This window comes from Aquarana catesbeiana, linkage group LG03 (genome assembly GCF_042186555.1).
Source record: "Aquarana catesbeiana isolate 2022-GZ linkage group LG03, ASM4218655v1, whole genome shotgun sequence".
Classification (NCBI taxonomy): Eukaryota; Metazoa; Chordata; class Amphibia; order Anura; family Ranidae; genus Aquarana; species Aquarana catesbeiana.
The window spans coordinates 690,716,467-690,736,060 of NC_133326.1; the positions used below are offsets into that span (position 1 = coordinate 690,716,467).

Consider the following 19,594-nt stretch of genomic DNA (forward strand, 5'->3'; position numbering starts at 1 on the left):
GTTAGTGATGGCTGCATTGTTTGGGCACAGATTGCTGGGTTTGACAGGCACAGGTGGCTGCGTTTGGGCACAGGTGGCTGCGTTTGATGGGCACAAGTGGCTGCGTTTGATGGGCACAAGTGGCTGCGTTTGGGCACAGGTGACTGCGTTTGATGGGCACAAGTGACTGCGTTTGATGGGCACAAGTGACTGCGTTTGATGGGCACAAGTGGCTGCGTTTGATGGGCACAAGTGGCTGCGTTTGATGGGCACAAGTGGCTGCGTTTGACGGGCACAAGTGGCTGCGTTTGAGGGGCACAGTGAGGCTGCATTTGATGGGGGAGGTTCAGTATTTTTCAGTTTGTTTGCGCTCGTCGGTAATCGCGATGCATCGCGGAATCGAATCGAAGACCAGATAATCGTAATCGAATCGTGAGACCAGTGAAGATGCGCACCCCTACTGTGCATCCAAGTGGTAATGACCCCCGGTCATGAAAGGATTAAATAAAAGAGGAAGCAATTCAAATGTAAATATACCAAATTTTTATTGTTTATGAAAGTATAATTATGGACCTATACACATCTTTTCGTTTTCCAACTATATACACTTTGATTAAACCAAGAGTCCTTTGGTAAAATCAGTTGGCCAGAAGTGAAGATCTAGTGATCCTCTCGCCCATTCGCTGACACACTTTTGACCAAGAGATTCCAAGCCTGCCCACCACGGCAAGGTAGACTCTTCTAGGGCAGGACCTACACTAACTACACTAAGCTACCCTACTGGATGCTAGTCATCCTTTTTCTAATGTTGGATGTATGTTTGTAGTATGCCTCATCCTATAATCTGTGTGTGCGATCTACTCTCTCCTTATTTGATTGTCTGTCTACATCTATCTAAAGCATGGACCGGTCAGTTTATGTACATCTGGACGTCCTCTGTTAGTGTGTAGGTCAGTGCATGCCAGTCATTGTATGTTGACCAGTGTGTGTCAGTAAATATATGTTAGTCCTGTTTTTACCTGGGCAAGTAGCCAAACTCATCTGCAATTCGGAGTTAATCTTGCCTTCGGTCAAAAAAATCTCGGTCCTCCCGATTTAAGGATAAACGACTCACATGCTCTGTCTATCTGTGCATACATCTTCAGTCTAAAGATCTCCTCCTTCCTTTCAGGTGGAAATGCTTTTGAAATCTCCGGGTTGTTATTGGGTTCAAGGTCTTCATGTCCCCTTCCCCCATGGTTAATGGAAGATCCATGTTCTGTGGTCTTCTTTAAAATCCTTTTTCCTGATGTAGATGGTTTAGATCTGTACAACCCCACACCCTGTGTGTCCACCTATCACATTCCTCCTATGGTATCACTATTACCCCTCTACCCCCATCATGGTCCCCTCTTGCCTATGTCACTCCCCCCGCCCCACCCCCCCATCCATGGAAGATCCATGTTCTGTGGTCTTCTTCTTTGGAATCCTTTTTCCTGATCTAGATGGTGTATATCCGTACAACCCCACACCCTATGTGTCCACCCATCACACTATTATCCCCTACCCCCATCATGGTCCCCTCTTGCCTATGTCACTTCCCCCAAACCCCCACCCCACACCCCCCCATGGAAGATCCATGTTCTGTGGTCTTCTTCTTTGGAATCTTTTTTTTTTAGATGTAGATGGCATAGATCTGTCCAACGCCACACTTTAAGTGACAACCTATCACGTTCCTCCAATGGTATCCCTATTACCCGAAAACCCATTGTATCCCCTTGTCCTCTCTTGTCTATTTCACCTTGTCCGCCCCTCCCCCATGGTCCATGGAAGGTCCCTGTTCTGTGGCCTTCTTCTTTGGAAACCTCTTCCTTGATGTAGATCTGTAGGGCAGCCATTCTTCTGTAATAAATGAGACAGTGATATTTAGTAAATGGATGTTACTTTCCGCCTGATCAATGATGAAGACAAATTTCACACTCTGTTTACTTTCATTAGTATAAAATCCCAGCGTTGACCTTGGGACATCATCCTCAGACAGAATGTCACATTATGGCATTCTCTATAATATCTATTCAACATGGAGAATAAAGCCGGACATACATGGATAGATTTTTCTTCAGCCTTTCTTCCTGCCATGCTATTGAGTGCGGAAGACTGAATCCCCTGCTGTGGATGGTGTATTTTGACAGCCAGCCCAAACAGCGTCTGTCTGATTAGATGCAGCCACTGGACAGGTGAAAATTTTCTGGTTGTTTCCTTTAACAGAAGTTAATTGAATCGACTTTTGTTAAATGGAGCGTGTCTGGCCGGACCGCACACTGAGTGACATTCTCCCAATGTACACCCCCCCCCGCCCCGGTCACTATTGACACCCCATCCAGTACAGAGGGGTCTCCAGGAATCCCTAATAATGGACACATGTGACTGTCTTCTACTATTCCATCTGATTTCCATCATCAATGTATCTACTTCTTGTTATCTCTATGGGGGTATGTTAGGAGGCTGACAGCAGCGATGGCTTATGGGTGCCGGCTTCTCAACAACCAGCTAAATGTGCAAAGAACATTGTATATTTCTATCCTGAAATACCGCAGAAATAGCACACGGCCGATATTAGTGGTTTTAATGGATTGATAACATTTTTGAAAAATACCACGTGCTCTTTTATCGCAATTTTGGATTTCATGTTCAGTGAATTGAGCCTTGTATGTCCCGGGATATATGATGTTTGCTGGTTATAATGGTTGTGGATGCTGTGAAATTGGTCTGAAATGGTGCGTTTTATGTCAGATTTCCATAATTTACTTTCGTACCTCTTGTGTCTTTGGATGTTACTGTCCATTCCTATTCCTGCATGGCTATCCATTCCGATGGCCTCGTCTTTGTCCATGATGTCCTGCAGATTTATTTTTTTCTTTGCTTGATTTCTGTGGCACTAAAAAAAAAAAGAGAGAGAGAGAACAATGAGATCCATGAACGGGTAGAAGAAATCCCTCTATGACCTCTGGGAACCATTTCCCCCTCTATGGGTCATCCAAGCCCATATGACTGAGATGTCAGATACCGGCCACCACTGTGCAGACTTGAGGATCTGGATCTTCACTATTATAATTGTGCAAACTCATTTCTGAAAGGTTTATATTTGTCCCCTCAGTCTTCATATTGAGAGTCGGGGTGAGAGCTCTCCTGAGGTCTACCAGTGTACAACCTATCCTATAACAGAGCCCTAAGAGAAATGGGAGTATGTACAGAGCTCTGTTATCATGCACACTCAGGAGTTGGGAGACAGCGCTGTCAGAGCTTAGGTGACTCCTCCCCTCAAACTGACGAATCAGATTTCAGTAAATCTAATGTGGGAAATAACATTGCTGCACAATTCTAATAAGGGAAGATGGAATATTCAGCTTTTTTCATGAATTTGGTCCTGACGGCTTCTCTGTAAGCACAATGATACATCTCACAAACGTCATTTCTTTTCTGATGGGCCCCAGCTGTGTGTATGGAATCAGATCAGGTGAACCCAAATTTCTACTTACCTTGCGAAGGACAAGAAATGGGGGGTCTGTCTCCCCTGCGGCCAGCTCCACCCAATTTCTTGGAAAAAAAACGGTGGTGTTGAATGGCGATGGCTCTTTAACGCTCATCAGGTTTTTTGCACAGGAGCTATGGGGAAAAAGAGAACAGGAAAATATAAGATGACCATAATGGTAGAAAAAAGACTGGCATCTTCCATTTATAAAGCAGACGGACTCATTGGTTGAGCCTATATGTCTACTGTCACTACTTATCCTCTGTAGAAAATCCACCAGGTTGGGGTCGGCGTCGTCCGGGTAAAATGGTGTCTCATTCACTATAGAGTCCAGCAGGCGTGAAATACCACCTCTTAAGAATGGAAGGACACGAAAGGCTGCCTCATATAGTAGGACCCCCAGGGAGAAATAATCTTGCCATTGATTGTATGGCGCTTCGTTGATCAGCTGTAGGAAAATCAGAGAGAGATGGATTAATTTCCAGCATAATTTTACATAGATTGTCTGATATTTGTCCTGTGTATGAGCACATGGCACCAGCCAATCACTGGACCTTTACTTACCTCCGGCGCATAGTATAGGAACGTTCCATCGTCTTCCTCCAGGTTGTCCAAACATTCCAGTCGCTGCCGCTCCGAAGTCTGCAATTTTCACATGACCATTGAGATGTATTAGGATGTTTGCAGGCTTCAGGTCCCTATGGAGAAAAAGAGTGTTAGCTCTGTGGTTCAGACAATTCCCCCCCTTATCCCAATATTACAGGTTCATCGATTGAAGTTTATAGTAAAGATACTTACCTGTGAATTATTCCTCTGGAATGTAAGAGTTGTACACCGCACAGGAGTTCTGCCGACATGCGTCTGATGGTGGGGAGGGTTAACCATGTCTCCTCTATTTGGCCTGCCAGATCTCCTTGTCCCATATATTCTAACACAAAGGATAAATGTTTCTGGGGAAAGAAACAGACAGGTCAGTGAATGGATCCATTAGAAGGTTCAAATGAATGTTAAATTCTAATTCTCTACCAGAATACCCTGCATGACATCTCCCTATATCTACTTCTGTCTGCTTATACATTGCTTCTGGGGGCTCTCGTGGCTCCTCCCCGCATCAGCTAACCCCTTAGGAGAAGCGCTCTCCCTGGGGGTTAGCTTGCGGGGACGTTCCCGAGTTCATAATTCGGTGTCTATAGCCGCCAAATGTATGACTTGGCCCCGGTGCCCGCATCATTGGATTTGATTGACAGCAGTGGGAGCCAATGGCTGCGCTGCTATCAATCTATCCAGTCAAGAGCCAGGACCCTATGGAGAGAGGTACCTCTGTTCTGGCCTCCAAAGCAGCCGATCAGACCGATCTGTGCCTGCACCCGGCCAGTAAACACAAAGCCGAAAGTGACACAATATTTGTTACTTCCTGTTAGACTATAGAGGTCTTTGTGGACCTTCTATGGTCAGCTGGCTGCAATCCTGGGTTGACCGGTGAGACGGACGTGCCCAGGATGGTGGTGGTGGGGGAGACACGACCTTCACCTCCCTGCTTGTAAAAAAAAAAAAAAGTTACCGCCTGATGCCCGGGTATCATCCCGGTATAATCACTGCAGCTGAATGACATACAGGGACATCCTTGGGCGGCAAGTGGTGAAATGAAGATATCCTGATGTTCTCTACATTACAGTTTCCAACAATAGACTTACCTCTGCCTGGAATGTGGCGTAGGCCTGGGCACAGAATGGGTTGTCCTGCACCATTTCCAGGACTTCTCTTTCATTCAGGGTGGAGATGGGGTTTCCAACCATCGACTCTTTCTTCACCATCTTCACTGCCACCCGTGTAAGAGTATCACGGTGAGTCACCAGGTACACCTATAGGAGAGAAACAATTAGTACATCATCTTTTCCATGTGCATCACTGGAAGTAAACGGCGATGTTTTTTAAAAAAAATTATGTAATCCAATGCTTTGAAGGGCAGAGGAAGGATCCTATAAACCCCAGATCTCTACATAAAGAGTACCTGTCACATGTCTATTACTGCCACTTTATTGAATTTTAATGCAAAAACAACACTATAATAGCCAGTTTTTTGGTAAAACATAAAATATGATATAATACCGAGTTACTTTATACCCAACAAGTCATGCTTTAAAATTGCGCACGCTCGTGGAATGTTGTCAAACCAAGGTACTTATAAACATTATTACAGGTTAGCAGTTTAGAGTCACAGGAGGTCTGGCGCTGGAATTATTGCTCTCGCTATGTTTGTGGAGATACCTCACGTGGGGTGTGAACACCGTTTACATATACGGGCGCAACCTACGTATGTGTTCGCTTTTGCGTGTGAGCACAAGGGGGCGGAGGGGCGCTTTAATTTTATTTATTTTTTACACTGTAAACATCCCTTGGGATAGAAATAAGGGATGACAGGTCCTCTTTATGGAAAGGTCTGGGGTCTATAAGATCCCAAATCTCTCTTCTACCCTGGAAAGCCTCAGATCAAAAAAAACATAGATCTCTGATTTCCAGTCATATGATGTCCTACGGCGGGAAGCGGTTCAAAATCTCCATAGGCAACGCTTTAAAAATGTTTTATAGGTTACCAGTTTAGAGTTACAGAGGAGATCCAGTGTTAGAATTGTCGCTCTCACTATAACGTTCGTGGTGATACCTCACATGTGTACTATGAACGCTGTTTACATATGTGTGTGTGACCTACGGATGGGGGCGCTTTTTTTTGTTTTTATTTTAAAAAAAAAATGATTTTGACACTGTCCCTTTTAAATTTTTATTATCACATTTTTTATTGTTAACACAGGAAATGTAAACCTCATTTGTGATAGCAATAAAGCATGACAGGTCCTAATTTACCACAAAAAACTGGGATAAACATATTGACCCGAGTATAAGACGAGGGTGAGAAATGCAACAGCTACTGTAAGTGGAAAAAGAGGGTCAACAATGCCCATCTGCAGCTGTATACCTCCCTGTGTCCTGTGCATGTGTCCCTGTGTATGCATGTGTCCTGTGCATGTGTTCCTGTGCATGTGTGCATCCTACCTGTGTCCTGTGCATGCCTCTGTGTGGCAATCTCCATCCTCCGTGTGCTGTTCTGCACAGATCAGCGTGTCATAATGCAATTCGGCTATTCTACTGTTCAAAAGCCGTGCCTCCTCCTCGTCCGTGATAGGCAGAAGACTCCATTTCCCAGCAGTCAGTGTATCACAGACGAGGAGGCGGCGTGACTTTTGAACAGTAAACGGCCGCCGAATGGTAATATCATACGCTGATCATGTAGGCAGACGGCGGTGACTCGAGTATAAGTCGAGGGGGGCACCCTCAGCCCAAAAAATAGGGCTGAAAATCTCGACTTCTACTCGAGTATATACGGTATGTGTGGAGATATATATATATTTAGAGCTGCACAATTTGGGCCAAAATGAGAATCACTATTTTTTTTTGCTTTAAATAAAGATCACGATTATCACGGCATAGCATCATCTTTCACATTATATAAAAAAATTGGGCTAACTTTACAATTTTTTAAAGCGTATTTTTTTCCAAAAAAAATTGTATTTGAAAGATCCGCTGCGCAAATACAGTGCGACATAAAATATTGCATCAATCGCCATTTTATTTTGTAGGGTCTCTGCTAAAAATTTCTAGGAAAAAAAATATTTTAACTTGAAACCAACAAGTGTTATAAAAAGGTTCAGTATTTAAGAGGTTAAACTTCTTTATTTTACACGCAGAATTTATTCCTTTTGATCTACAGAACTAAAACTACAAAGTTTATATTTAACTCAAAGGCTCAATGTCTGAGGAATGTTCTGGCACTTGGCTGACTGCCAATGTTTTATTTATTTATTATTAACAGCTGTGACCTGTGCAGAGAATTACATAGAAAAAATCGGGGGGAACGCTTTAAGATTATAAGGGGGGGGGAATTGTGATCTTGATTCTTATTGATTAATTGTGCAGCTCTAATACATAGATATAGATCTCTCTCTCTCTATCTATAGATATATATATATATTTATATTTGAGAGATATATGGATTGTGGTCTTGAAGTGAAGCTTTCTGCCCCTAAGAAGCTCTTGCTCCTTTTAGACCAGCATCACAGCGATTGCCATGCGATAATATGATGGCAAAACGGCACATTGATAATAAAGACACTTGACTCTGCGTTTTGTAACTGTAGTGTGTTATGAGATATCAGGCAGAAAACGCTCCGGGTGTGAATGGAGCCTTCTGGTGATTTAATGGTTAATAATCTAAACTACCTTCCCATAAGCTCCTTTTCCAAGCTCTTCATGGAAGTCAAAGTCTTCCAGTCTAATTCTCATTGCTCTAGTAATTCTTCTCGTTGTCATCTCTTTTGCTTTTATCTTCTTTATAAAAATAAAAGTCTTTTTTTTTTTCCTTGTAATAATCTGTATAATAATCTCCTCGCTCAAATACTCTGTACAGTAATCAGGGAGAGTCACTCAGACACGTCTGCTCTCTGATCAGCTGTTGTGTGCTTGATTGTAGCAGCTGTGGCTATGATGTCATAGAGGCTGCTTAGGCTCCGCCCCCTGTGGCTCTGTCATCATGGTGACGGCTCAGGCTACACTCCCTGTCTAAGTTGTAAAGAAGTATGAGCTGAGGCTGCTTAGGCTCCCCCACTGTGCCTCTGTCGTCATAGTGACGGCTTAGGCTCCGCTCCCTTTGCATAAACCCCACCCCGTCTCTAAGCTGTAAGGAAGTATGTGCTCTCCATTGATAAACAAGACAGTCTAACCATGGGGGGGGGGGAATTCAGTTATAAATCAGTGATGTGTCTGTCTATGGTTTTGTATGAAGGAGGGGGAGGGGCATACACTGGATTTCTCTTGTAGACTGACAGTTGGAGGGGGAGGGAGGGGGGGTTACAAACTGATCTCCTGTTACATTTTATTGTAATGATCTGTATTATATAAAACATATCATTTCTATGTGTCTCTATATAGAGGCATCTGTGCCCAGCATAGAATTCTTATCATTGGATTATACATGAGACATGTGATAGAAATGGGAGGTATTTCCACCTTACACATTGTTTAGGTGTTACAAAGGATCTAGAGTTCTGTATACAATACACACGTGCTTTATTATACTTCTACACAACTTTATTTGTACTGGAGATTTTCACAACACACAAGATCTCCTCTGTATGGCTTTGTATGAAGAAGCAAAAACAAATCAAAGTGGTGTTCCACCCATAAAACATAAAATGCTTTACTGTGCTGGAAATCAAGCACAAATAATGAATTGGATAAAAAAAATGTTTTACTTATCTTGTTTTCCCTGTTGCTATGTGGTTCCTCGAAATCTGCCTCTTCCAGTGCCTGGGGTGAAGACGTCACTTCCCTCTGCTCATCCGTTCGCTAATGCCCCTGGGAGATGTGTGTCACCATTTCCCAGGAGGCACTGGGCAGAGCTAAGGGCTAGAATCGCGTTACTTCAAAACCGGAAGTGACGCGATTTTATGTGTATTCTGGCGCCATGTTTAAAATGGGAATCCCTTTGTTTTCATGTGAACAAGGGAACATGCGCTAGCAGAAACAGAGCAACCAGCTTAGAAGGACGTGTGCCGAGGGGCTCCAGCAAATAGCAAAATCTATTGCTTTTTCATTAGCAGCATTTTTAAACCAACTAAAGGTAAGTTATAACTTTTTTTTATTATTTCGGTGTATTTATTTAGTATATATTTTTTTAAAGGTTTAAATTATTTTATTTTCTAAATTTTTTTTTTTTTAATAGCGTTCACAATATTATTATTTTTTTTTTATTCACAAATTTATATTAATGAGTAATTTTTTCATCGCAGTTATATGTATGCCTTTGTTTTTAAAAGTGATTTTCTATTCCCTTTACTGTTTTTTTTTTTTTTTTTTTTTTTTAAAGCGATGTATTTTTGTCTTGATATATATGTATAAAAATTTTTTTTTTACATTCTCTTCTATTTTTATTTATTTTTTTTATTATATTCAGCATATTTTTTACATTTTATATTCCAGACTGATTTTCTATCCAATACTCAATACAGTGTTTTTTTTTCAAGAAAAATAACAAAGTGCTTCAATTTGCAGGTAATCATTTTTAAAACTATATAATATTTTTTTTTTGGTGTTGTTACAGTACATATTTTAGATCTGGTCTCCTCTATTCCACCATTTCTCATTCACTCCTACCTCCCTGCTCACTTCCTCCCTGTTCACTCCCAACCACCACTCAGCCCACTTGCTCCCACCACTCAGCCCACTTGCTCCCACCACTCAGCCCACTTGCTCCCACCACTCAGCCCACTTGCTCCCACCACTCAGCCCACTTGCTTCCACCATCCTGCCCACTTGCTTCCACCATCCTGCCCACTTGCTTCCACCACTCAGCTAACTTTCTTCCACCATCCTGCCCACTTGCTCCCACCACTCCGCTCACTTTCTTGCACCATCCTGCCCACTTGCACCCACCACTCAGCTCACTTTCTTGCACCATCCTGCCCACTTGCACCCACCACTCAGCTCACTTTCTTGCACCATCCTACCCACTTCCTTCCACCATCCTGCCCACTTGCACCCACCACTCAGCTAACTTTCTTGCACCATCCTGCCCACTTCCTCCCACCACTCAGCTCACTTCCTCCCACCACTCAGCTCACTTGCACCCACCACTCACTCCCACCACTCAGCTCACTTCCTTCCACCAGCCTGCCCACTTGCTCCCACCACTCAACTCAATTCCTCCCACCAGCCTGCTCACTTCCTTCCACCAGCCTGCATACTTGCTCCCACCACTCAGCTGACTTTCTTGCACCATCCTGCCCACTTGCTCACACCACTCTACTCACTTGCTCCCACCAGCCTGCTCACTTCCTTGCACCATCTTGCTCACTTGCTACCACCACTCAGCTCACTTCCTTGCACCAGCCTACCCACTCCCACCCAACAGTCTGCCCACGACCACACACCTCCATGCTCACTACAATCCACCAACTGTCTCTATTACAAATCACAATCATGCTCAATACCACCCACCTTCCTGCTTACTATAACCCAATTCCTCTACAAAGTCTCCTCTCTCACTGCCATGCTTATTTTTTTCTACCCTCCCTAACACATCTCTCATACACACTGCTTCTCTTCCTCTTCACAATTACCTATTACTCCTAACCATCTTGGCTCTAATCCTTCCAAATGTTAAATATTTATATAGTTTTATGTATTTTCACTAGATTTTTTTTTTTTTTTTTTAATACAGATCCTAAGCCACTGTTATTTTACAACTTTGATCACATTTCTTCACTTTACATTCCAGGTAGGAATTTTATTTATTTTTATATCTCTAATAGCATATTTTTAAGATTGTTTTATTATTAATAATTTTTTACGATAAAATTATTTTTTATTTTTCTTTCTTATTCTCTAGATTGAAAAAACAATTGGATTTGATTTTTATCAAAACCAAGCTAAAGGGAATTGTATATTATATAATAATGTTGAATATACTTATACCTGCAATATGTAATGATATTTTTTATGTTATATTTATATTTTTTATTCTAGATCCTTTCTCTCTACAAAGCACTTCTCTCTTCTTTTTTTTTCTATTGGTCGGTATTCAATTATTATTTTCCTTTATTTTTTTATATTACTCTCCTTTTCATATTTATTTGTTCATCGGGCTTTTTTTTTTTTGGCTCACTCACTTTTCTCTCTCTACATTTTTATTAATTTTAAATTGCTTGTTATTTATCTGACTCACTATTCTCTCTTTCCTTAGCGCACTTGATCTTCTAACTTGAAAAAATGTTTTGGCTCACTCATTTCTCATTCTCTCTTTTGATCTTCTATATTTATGTCTTTCTCTGATTTTCTTTTCTCACGTGATCTTTTTTATTTTCTATGTTGTTCTTTTCAGTTTCTCTTGATTGCTCTACTCTTACGTTATTAGTCTCTAGCCTGTTTGATTATCTAAAGTTTTTATTTTGATAAATAGTGCTTGCATTTTTCGTTCTATCGCTTGCTCTTCTCTACTTTTCTTTCCTTATATTACTTGGTCTTTTCTCTTTCACTTTCTTTAGCTTGCTCTTCTCCCCCTTTTATTTTTACACACTCTTCTCTCGAATTTTATTTTGGTCGCTCAAACCTATCTTTGGTTTTCTCTTAGGGCTCTTTCACACGGACGTGTCCGTGTGTAGAGCCCCCTCTGCTCTGCGGGGGATCGCTCTGTGGATACCCGCTGAGCAGGCAGATGACAGGTCTGTCTTTGCACACTGTGCAGGGACGGACCTGTCAGAGCGCCGCTCTCCTCTATGGGGGATCGATCCCCGCTGAGCAAGCGGATGTTCACAGGGTGGATCATCATGGATCCGTCCCGTGTGAAAGAGGTCTTACACTTTTTCTTATGAGAGCGGCTCGGATGTTAGCGGGCATATCACCACTGACATCCGATGCTTCATAGAGGTCTATGGAGGGTCTGTTCAGGTACGCAAAAAAAAAGTGAAAGGCGGACCTTTACGGATTGTTCGTGTGAAAGAGGGATTACTTGGTTTTTTACGTTTTCTTTTTTCTAAAATTGTATTATTTTATGTCTGTCTTGCTCTTCTTTACTTGTAATTCTTTCTCTTGCTCGGTCTTCTCTCTATTTCTCTAGCTTGCTCTTTTTATCTTTCATTCTCGGTCTTCTCTAGATCACTATTTACTTTTTATGTTTGTATATTTAGGATCACTTAGTGAAACTCAATCACTCTACATTTTTTTTTCTTTATCTTGACTTTTTCACAATTTTTTTAGCTAGCTATGTCTTCTCTGCATCGTTCATCAATCGATCGCTATTCTGTCTCTATCTTAATTAGTTTGGCTCTTATCTCTTATTTTTTATTTCACTCTATCAGCTGTTCTTTTAAATTGCTCGGTATGCATTTTTTTATTATTTCTTTTCTTAAAATTGTATTTTTAGATATATTTATTTTACTTTAGTTATTTATTGTATTCTCTCTATCTTTTTCGCTTTACAAATATTTATCAATCTTGTTAGTGTTTTAATGAATAAATATTATAAATATATTGCATTTAAAATTTAATAAAATATACTTTAATTTATGATATATTGTGTTTGTTTGTATTTTGTCTTTTTATGTTCATATTTACATGTAAATTTATTTTATATGTATTTTTCTTTGACATTATACCATAATTTATAATTTTTTAAATTATAATACACAAAACTTATTAATCTAAATTCAATCTTTAAATACAACACAAATAAAATTAGAATATACACTTTAATGTTAATACATATATAGATTTTAAATAAAACATATTATAGAAATATGTATATTTTACATAAATCTTTTATAATCCAACCCAAAAATTTACTATTACTATATTTTTCTTACATAAATCTACTTTGTCATGGTAATATAAAAATTTAGAGCGTTTCTAATTCCTTTTATATTTATTCAAAATTAGACATCAAAAAGGTAATTTTTTTTTTATTTTTATGTGTTTGTTTTTAAACGTTTGTCAGTGTGTTTACATATAAGTATGTTATTTGTGTATATACATACACATACACACACACACACATATATATATACATACATACACACACACACACACATATACATACACATATACACACACACGGTATAACACGCACCCCAAGTTTAGGAGGGAATTTTAAGGAAAAAAAAAAACTTACATTTAAATGCCCATCAATGCAGCCTTGCACAGCGTCCATCTGCATGCTTGTCCAGTGTCATTTGCAGCCTTGCCTGTGTCCTTTTGCAGCCTTGCCCAGGCTGCAGTTAAACTGTAGTGACATGTCAGTGTCACTGCAGTTTGGAAATGGCGCCGCCAGCGCCGAAATACACAGAGCCGGTTCTCGGGGGCTCTCGTTCACTTTCGGCTCCACTCGTAGTCCTGCCCGGGATGGGCGTGACTGTGAGCGGAGCTAGCCGAAGTGTACTCGGCTAGGTTCGGGCGGTGCTCGAGTGAAGCCGAAAGTGGCCGAGAACTGGCTCTGTGTATTTCAGCACCATTTTCAAATCGCGGTCAACAATCGCTCCGCTAAATCGGGGGGGGGGGGATCGGCGTATAACACGCACCCGCGATTTTCCCCTGATTTTAAGGGGAAAAAAGTGCGTGTTATACGCCGATAAATACGGTATATAATTTTTTTTTTTTAATTATTTTTTGATATAATTGAAAACACCTTTTATATATTTTAAATAAAAATATGTTTTTTCTACTTTTTTATTCCTAGAAATGCCAAGCTGCTTTGTACCGAATTGCAGCCATGTCAGTGGTAAAATATCTAGTCCAGCAAATATAACATTATATCGTTTCCCAAAGGATTGCGATGAAATCAAAATTTGGTTGGAGAACACAGGCATGGAACATTCTTTGATTGAGAAATTTTCTGCGCTGATATTGGCAGACAAAAAAGGAGATTCTTTTCGCATATGTTCCCAACATTTCTCATCTGATTGTTTTAATATCGAGGGAACAAGAAGAAAATTAAAAACAGGATCAATACCTACAATTTTTACTGCCATACCAACCAACAACATCCAAAAGTTATGAAGAAAAATGGGAAAAAAAAGACTGTCAAAAATAGCTCGTAAAGAGTTAATGATGTCGGCCAGTTCAACATCAGCTTCATTTTCCCAAAAAACATGCAACTGTGACGGTCATAAAAAGAATCGAAAATAGTGACAAAGGATGATGTGGGTACGCAAACAGGCATGTTTGATTTTCCATCTTTTGAGTCTGATGAAACATACAGTAAAATAGCGGATGAAAGGTTAGTTAATTTAGATCATTTATATTTTGATCAAGAGTTAATGCGACCACTTGATGCCTCAACACCAGACTTTCATTCCAAATATAAAAGTCTCAGATCTTCAGAAATTATTGAAACTAATGATACAGGAGATTTGGATCCATTGCTCCTACTATCACCTACAGTATATGATTTTCCATCACAACCTGGAAATAAAGAAAAGGCAATTGTTGCTATAGATATCGAGAGTCCAATCAATGTCAACAAAAGAAAACTGGCATATGAAGAAGACACGAGTTTTCACTTATCAGATTTTGACACCCCTCAAAAAAGTGACTACACCTTAAATAAGTGTAATTGATACACAAACTATAGAAACAATTAATGATCCTCTTAACATGGTTAACGAAAAAAAATGTATTGTATTTGAAAGTAGTCTCGATACATTGCTTATTCAAATGCGAAGTCCCGACCACACATGCTTTTCAAAAATTAAAACACTTGAAGAAAATGGGTACAATGCTGTCAGTGTTTTCGACCTGTAATGCATCGCATGAAACTTTGGGAAAGCCAGCCAAAGATAAAAAAATTACACTGCAGGCAATATGTTACTTGCGGGCGCAATTTGTTTGTCAGGTGGAAGCTTTCAAAAGGTAAAAGAAATGTTTAATCTACGTGGAACTTTGACGTTTGGAAAATCATCTAATAACAGAGCCAAAAAACATCTAAAAAATCATCAGTTTATCCTTCCATTGATTACAGCTGGAATGAAAATTGTAAAGAGGTAAGAGGAATTGACATCGGGGATGGACAATGTGACAGCCCCAGGTTTTGTGCTAAATATACTACATATACGTTTATGGATATATATTCTAAAAAAAAAAAAAAAAAGTGTGGATTTTGAATTGGTGCAGGTGTCCCAAACAACATCCTTGGTTGCCATGGAAAAAATTGGCCTTTACCAAAACTCTAGACAGAATACTGGAAAATGGATTTGATGTTCAATTTGTAGGTACACGGGAATTCGGAAACTATTGACTACAGCTAAATATGAAAAAATTCATCATCAATTTGATATTTGGCATTACGTTAAATATTTAAAAAGGAAATTGATGCAAATCTCAAAAAAAAAAAAAAAAAAAAAAAGATTTTCGTCCAATTAAACCGTGGATTGGAGCCATATTGACCCATTTCTATTGGTGTAGCAGAAAGTGTGATGGAAAAGAGGATGTTTTCAAAAATTGATGGGAATTTCTGCTACATCATATAGTAAATGAACATACGTGGACAGTTGGAGAAATGCAACATCATTGTCTACATGATCTTGGTATTCATTTTCCAAAGATTCAATGGCTAAAAAAAAAACCCCACACCTGCATTTGATTCATTATCTGCAATTATAATGGACCCACAAATAGATAAAGATTTAAAGAATCTGACATATTTCTGCCAAACTGGTAGTATTGAAACATACCACAGCATGATGCTCAAATATAGACCTAAGAGGATTCACTATAAATACGATTCCATGGAGGCTAGAACCCGATTGGCTGCATTGCAACACAACAACAATGTACCCGGTTTCCCTGAAAATAAGACCTAGCGTGATTGTCGGTGATGGCTGCAATATAAGCCCTACCCACCAAATAAGCCCTAGTTAAAGTCCTTGTAGGTCTTATTTTCAGGGTAGGGATTATTTTCGGGGAAACAGGGTAGGGCTTATTTGGGGGGTAGGGCTTATATTGCAGCCATCACCGACAATCACGCTAGGTCTTATTTTTGGGGAAACAGGGTAGGAAGAAAAATTGCAACAGTAAAAAAAAAAATTGATGACAGTGGTGAGATGTTTCAAGAGGAACTTAAAAATTTGGAATTCCCTAGAGGACGGAAAAAATGGATAGTCAGAAATGTGTATGAAAAAATGTCTGATGAACATGCCAAAACTATTTTAGCAAACATGATGGCTATCATAGAAGGAACCTTAATTACTACATGGAAATCTAAAAATGTACTGTTTCCAAAAAACATTGCTACAGAAGAAAGGCCTGAAACCAGTGCTGCAATTGCAAAGCACAGAACATGTTTTCCCATTGTTTAAGATATCAAATATATTTTTCAACTGTATATACATTTTTATTATTTTATTATTAAAGTTTATGGTTTTTTGTTATTGATGGGTAAAAAATAAATTGGTTTATAGTGTTTGCACACTGAACTTTGTATATAATGATTAAAAAAAACAAAAACTATATCAATGTATTTATTTAAAATAAATCTAAAAATGTTATTAATAAATTTAATATGTTTTTTTTAATTTTAAAATTAGAACTAAAACATCAATAAAATTAATAAACATTAGCATTAAATAAAGCACACAAATTTTTTGAACAACATTTTAATTAATAAAACAAAAAATTTTTTTTACAATTAATAAGATAAATAATTTTTTTTATTTAATAGAAAGCCATTTCAGAAGCATCATAATCATTGGAATAAAGAAATCCAACATATGATCCATTTGGATCAGGAAAAACACGTCGCACTGCATTAACAGCACAAGAAGGTATAACCCTTCTGTTTCCCTTTCCTAAAATCCCATAAATCCAAGCGATTCGATATGCCGTTTTACGTAATCTCCCGGAATAAATAAAAAAATACATGTAAAATTATTAGCTAAAAATAAAAGAATAAAGTTTTTTAATACAAAGTCATTAAATTCCAAAATATAAAATTTATCAGTTTATGGATTTACTCTAAATCTATATTTCAAAAGAGAAAAAATACATGAAAGATAACTAATGACCTGTTGTTATTGGCATCTACAATCGGGATATTATCCAGATGAATCGCGATATTCGCTATCCTCACATGTTCATGGTGCACAATTTGAGAAAGAAATGTATCTGCCTGTGTAATGCATTGATGTCCCTCTGGTATACAAGCATCAACCGCGTCAACTTCACGGCAACAGATGGACTCAACTTGTGTGGGCATTTTTATGCACCTTTCACAGGAACACCAATAAATATTTCCTATTCTGTCAGTTTCGGTTATTTCAGTGTCTTCTGTTGAAGATCCATCGCTAGTCGAGGATATGGTGGGATTATTTGGGAAAGCCAGATCATTTTCTCGTGTTTGATACCTAGCCCAGATTTTCTTTGTAAGTAATCTTCGCTATGAGTACACAATCAAAAAAAAAAAAAAAAAAAAAAAAAAAAAAAAAGTATATTAGAATAATTTTTTTAATTAATTACATTTTTTTAATTTTAAAATTTAGCAAACAAGCACGTTTTGAGCATCATTTATGTTATGTGAAGAGGCTTCTATGACGTATACAAAATGAATGCATTGATTATCAACAATAAGGCGGGACTGATGGGCACCGATGGCCTGCACTGACAAGAACTGATAAGACCGCATTGGTGAGCACTGATAGTCACGAATGGGGTGCACTGTTACGTGCAACTGGTGGGCAATTTGAGGTGTCAGCGATGGTTAGCACTGAAGGTCACTGCTGGGCATTGACTGAGGGGCAATGATCAGCACTAGTTCTTGACCCTGATAGGCAGCTCTGATAGGTGGCAATGAGGAGTTACTGTTTGTAATCTTTTTTTTTAGCATTTATTAGTGGCATTCATGGGTGGCAGTTTTCAACTGGTGTGCACTGATTTGTGTCAGTGTGGTTAGTGGTGGGCACAGATTATGAGGAAATATTTTTTTACCTCTTGGGGACATAGTCACCATGCAAAAAAGCTGCTTCGATACCTACTTTTATACTCATGCTATCAGCGTGAGTCTAATAATAATAAAATCACTATTATTTTATATAATCACGTGATCAGCGGCCTCTGTACAGCTATGGTGATTCACACAGTTGACCTGTCGCCGTATAACGATGGTGGCTGGTCGGCAACTAGTTAAAGTAACGCAGTGCCGTATCGCAAAAATGGCCTGGTCATGAAGGGGGTAAAATCTTCCAGTCCTTAAGTAGTTAAAGTATAAGTTCACCTTTACAGAAAATCAGTAAGGTGAACTTACACTGGAACCCTCCCCATCCCTCTGTACAGAAGTCCCGCGATCACCCACTGTGACACATTCAATCGCCGGGGATTTGAAATCCCTGTGACTTAATCTCCTAAACGAACCTCATAAAAGGAATGTATAGGAGGCGTTCTAATTGGTCGGTGCCGTCCACAACCCGACTAGCCCGTCCTGTCAGTGCTGGAGAAGGAGAGAAATCCGCAGGGATTTACAATCCCTGGACCAGTAAAGCAGCGACCCCGATGTCTCACAGCGGGACTGGAGGGGGGGTAAATTCACCTCATAAATTTTCTGTAAAAGTGAACTTACACTTAAAGGGGCAGATGAGGAACTTGGGGGTCTTATAGACCTCAGATCTCTCCATAAAGAGTACCTGTCACATGACTATTGCTGTCACAACGTTTATATTCCTAGCGACAGGAATAAAAGTGAAAAAAAAAAAAAGAAATAAAAAAATAGTAATAATTAAAACAAAAAACAAATATAAAGTCCCCCGTAATAGATATTTGCATGGGACCGATCAGCTCACACGTGAGGTATCTCCATGAACGTCAGACCGTGGGCAGTAATTCTAGCTCCAGAACTCTTCTGTAAATATAAAGCGGTAACCTGTAAGGGCACTTTCATACTGGGGCGGGGGGCATCGGCGGTAAAGCGCTGCTATTTTTAGCGGCACTTTACCGTTGTTTTAGCGGTGCTTTTTGGACGCTAGCAGGCACTTTTAACCCCCGCTAGCAGCCGAAAAAGGGTTAAAAGTGCTCGCAAAGCGGCACTTTTGGCAGCGCTGGCCATTGATTTCAATGGCTGGGGTGTTTTAGGAGCGGTGTATTCACCTCTCCCCCAACGCCCCAAAGATGCTGCTTGCAGGACTTTTTCTCCCGTCTTGCAAACGTACCGCCCCAGTATGAAAGCACTCGAGCTCTCACACTGGGGTGGCAGGGGAGGCGTTTTTCAGGCGCTAAAAATAACTCATGAAAAACGCCTCCCCTGCCACCCCAGTGTGAGAGCTCGAGTGCTTTCAATGTGGAGGTAGCCTTAAGGATTTTAAAGTGTCGCCTATGAAAAAAAACATTGACATTGTTGACATTCCAATTTTTAAGCATGACATGTTAGGGATCCATTTACTCGGTGTGACATCATCTTTTATTTTTACCAAAAAACAGGATAATATATTGCACTTTTTTTTTACATTACAATTTAATAAAGTGTCCCCCCCCCCCCCCCCCCAAAAAAAATTGTGTTTGAAAATCCGCTGCGTGAAC

The 19,594-nt window shown here is 39.6% G+C and overlaps 1 protein-coding gene and 1 long non-coding RNA gene across 2 annotated transcripts in view; both read right to left on the minus strand.

Moving 5' to 3' along the window:
• Positions 1-1,599: 1,599 nt before the first annotated feature.
• Positions 1,600-3,918, minus strand: LOC141133576 (uncharacterized). The gene is made up of 3 exons (XR_012243095.1): positions 3,498-3,918; positions 2,775-2,896; positions 1,600-1,860 (listed from the first exon to the last, which is right to left on the minus strand). It is a non-coding gene; the product is annotated as an uncharacterized lncRNA (long non-coding RNA).
• Positions 3,919-4,046: 128 nt separating this feature from the next.
• Positions 4,047-19,594, minus strand: part of LOC141131161 (protein kinase C delta type-like) — a 93,052-nt gene continuing 77,504 nt past the window's right edge. Inside the window, exons 3-5 of the mRNA XM_073618205.1 lie at positions 5,185-5,352; positions 4,289-4,440; positions 4,047-4,188 (exon numbers count right to left, since the gene is read on the minus strand). Coding sequence (XP_073474306.1) covers positions 4,047-4,188; positions 4,289-4,440; positions 5,185-5,352 — 462 coding nt within the window. The remainder of the gene's footprint in view (positions 4,189-4,288; positions 4,441-5,184; positions 5,353-19,594) is intronic.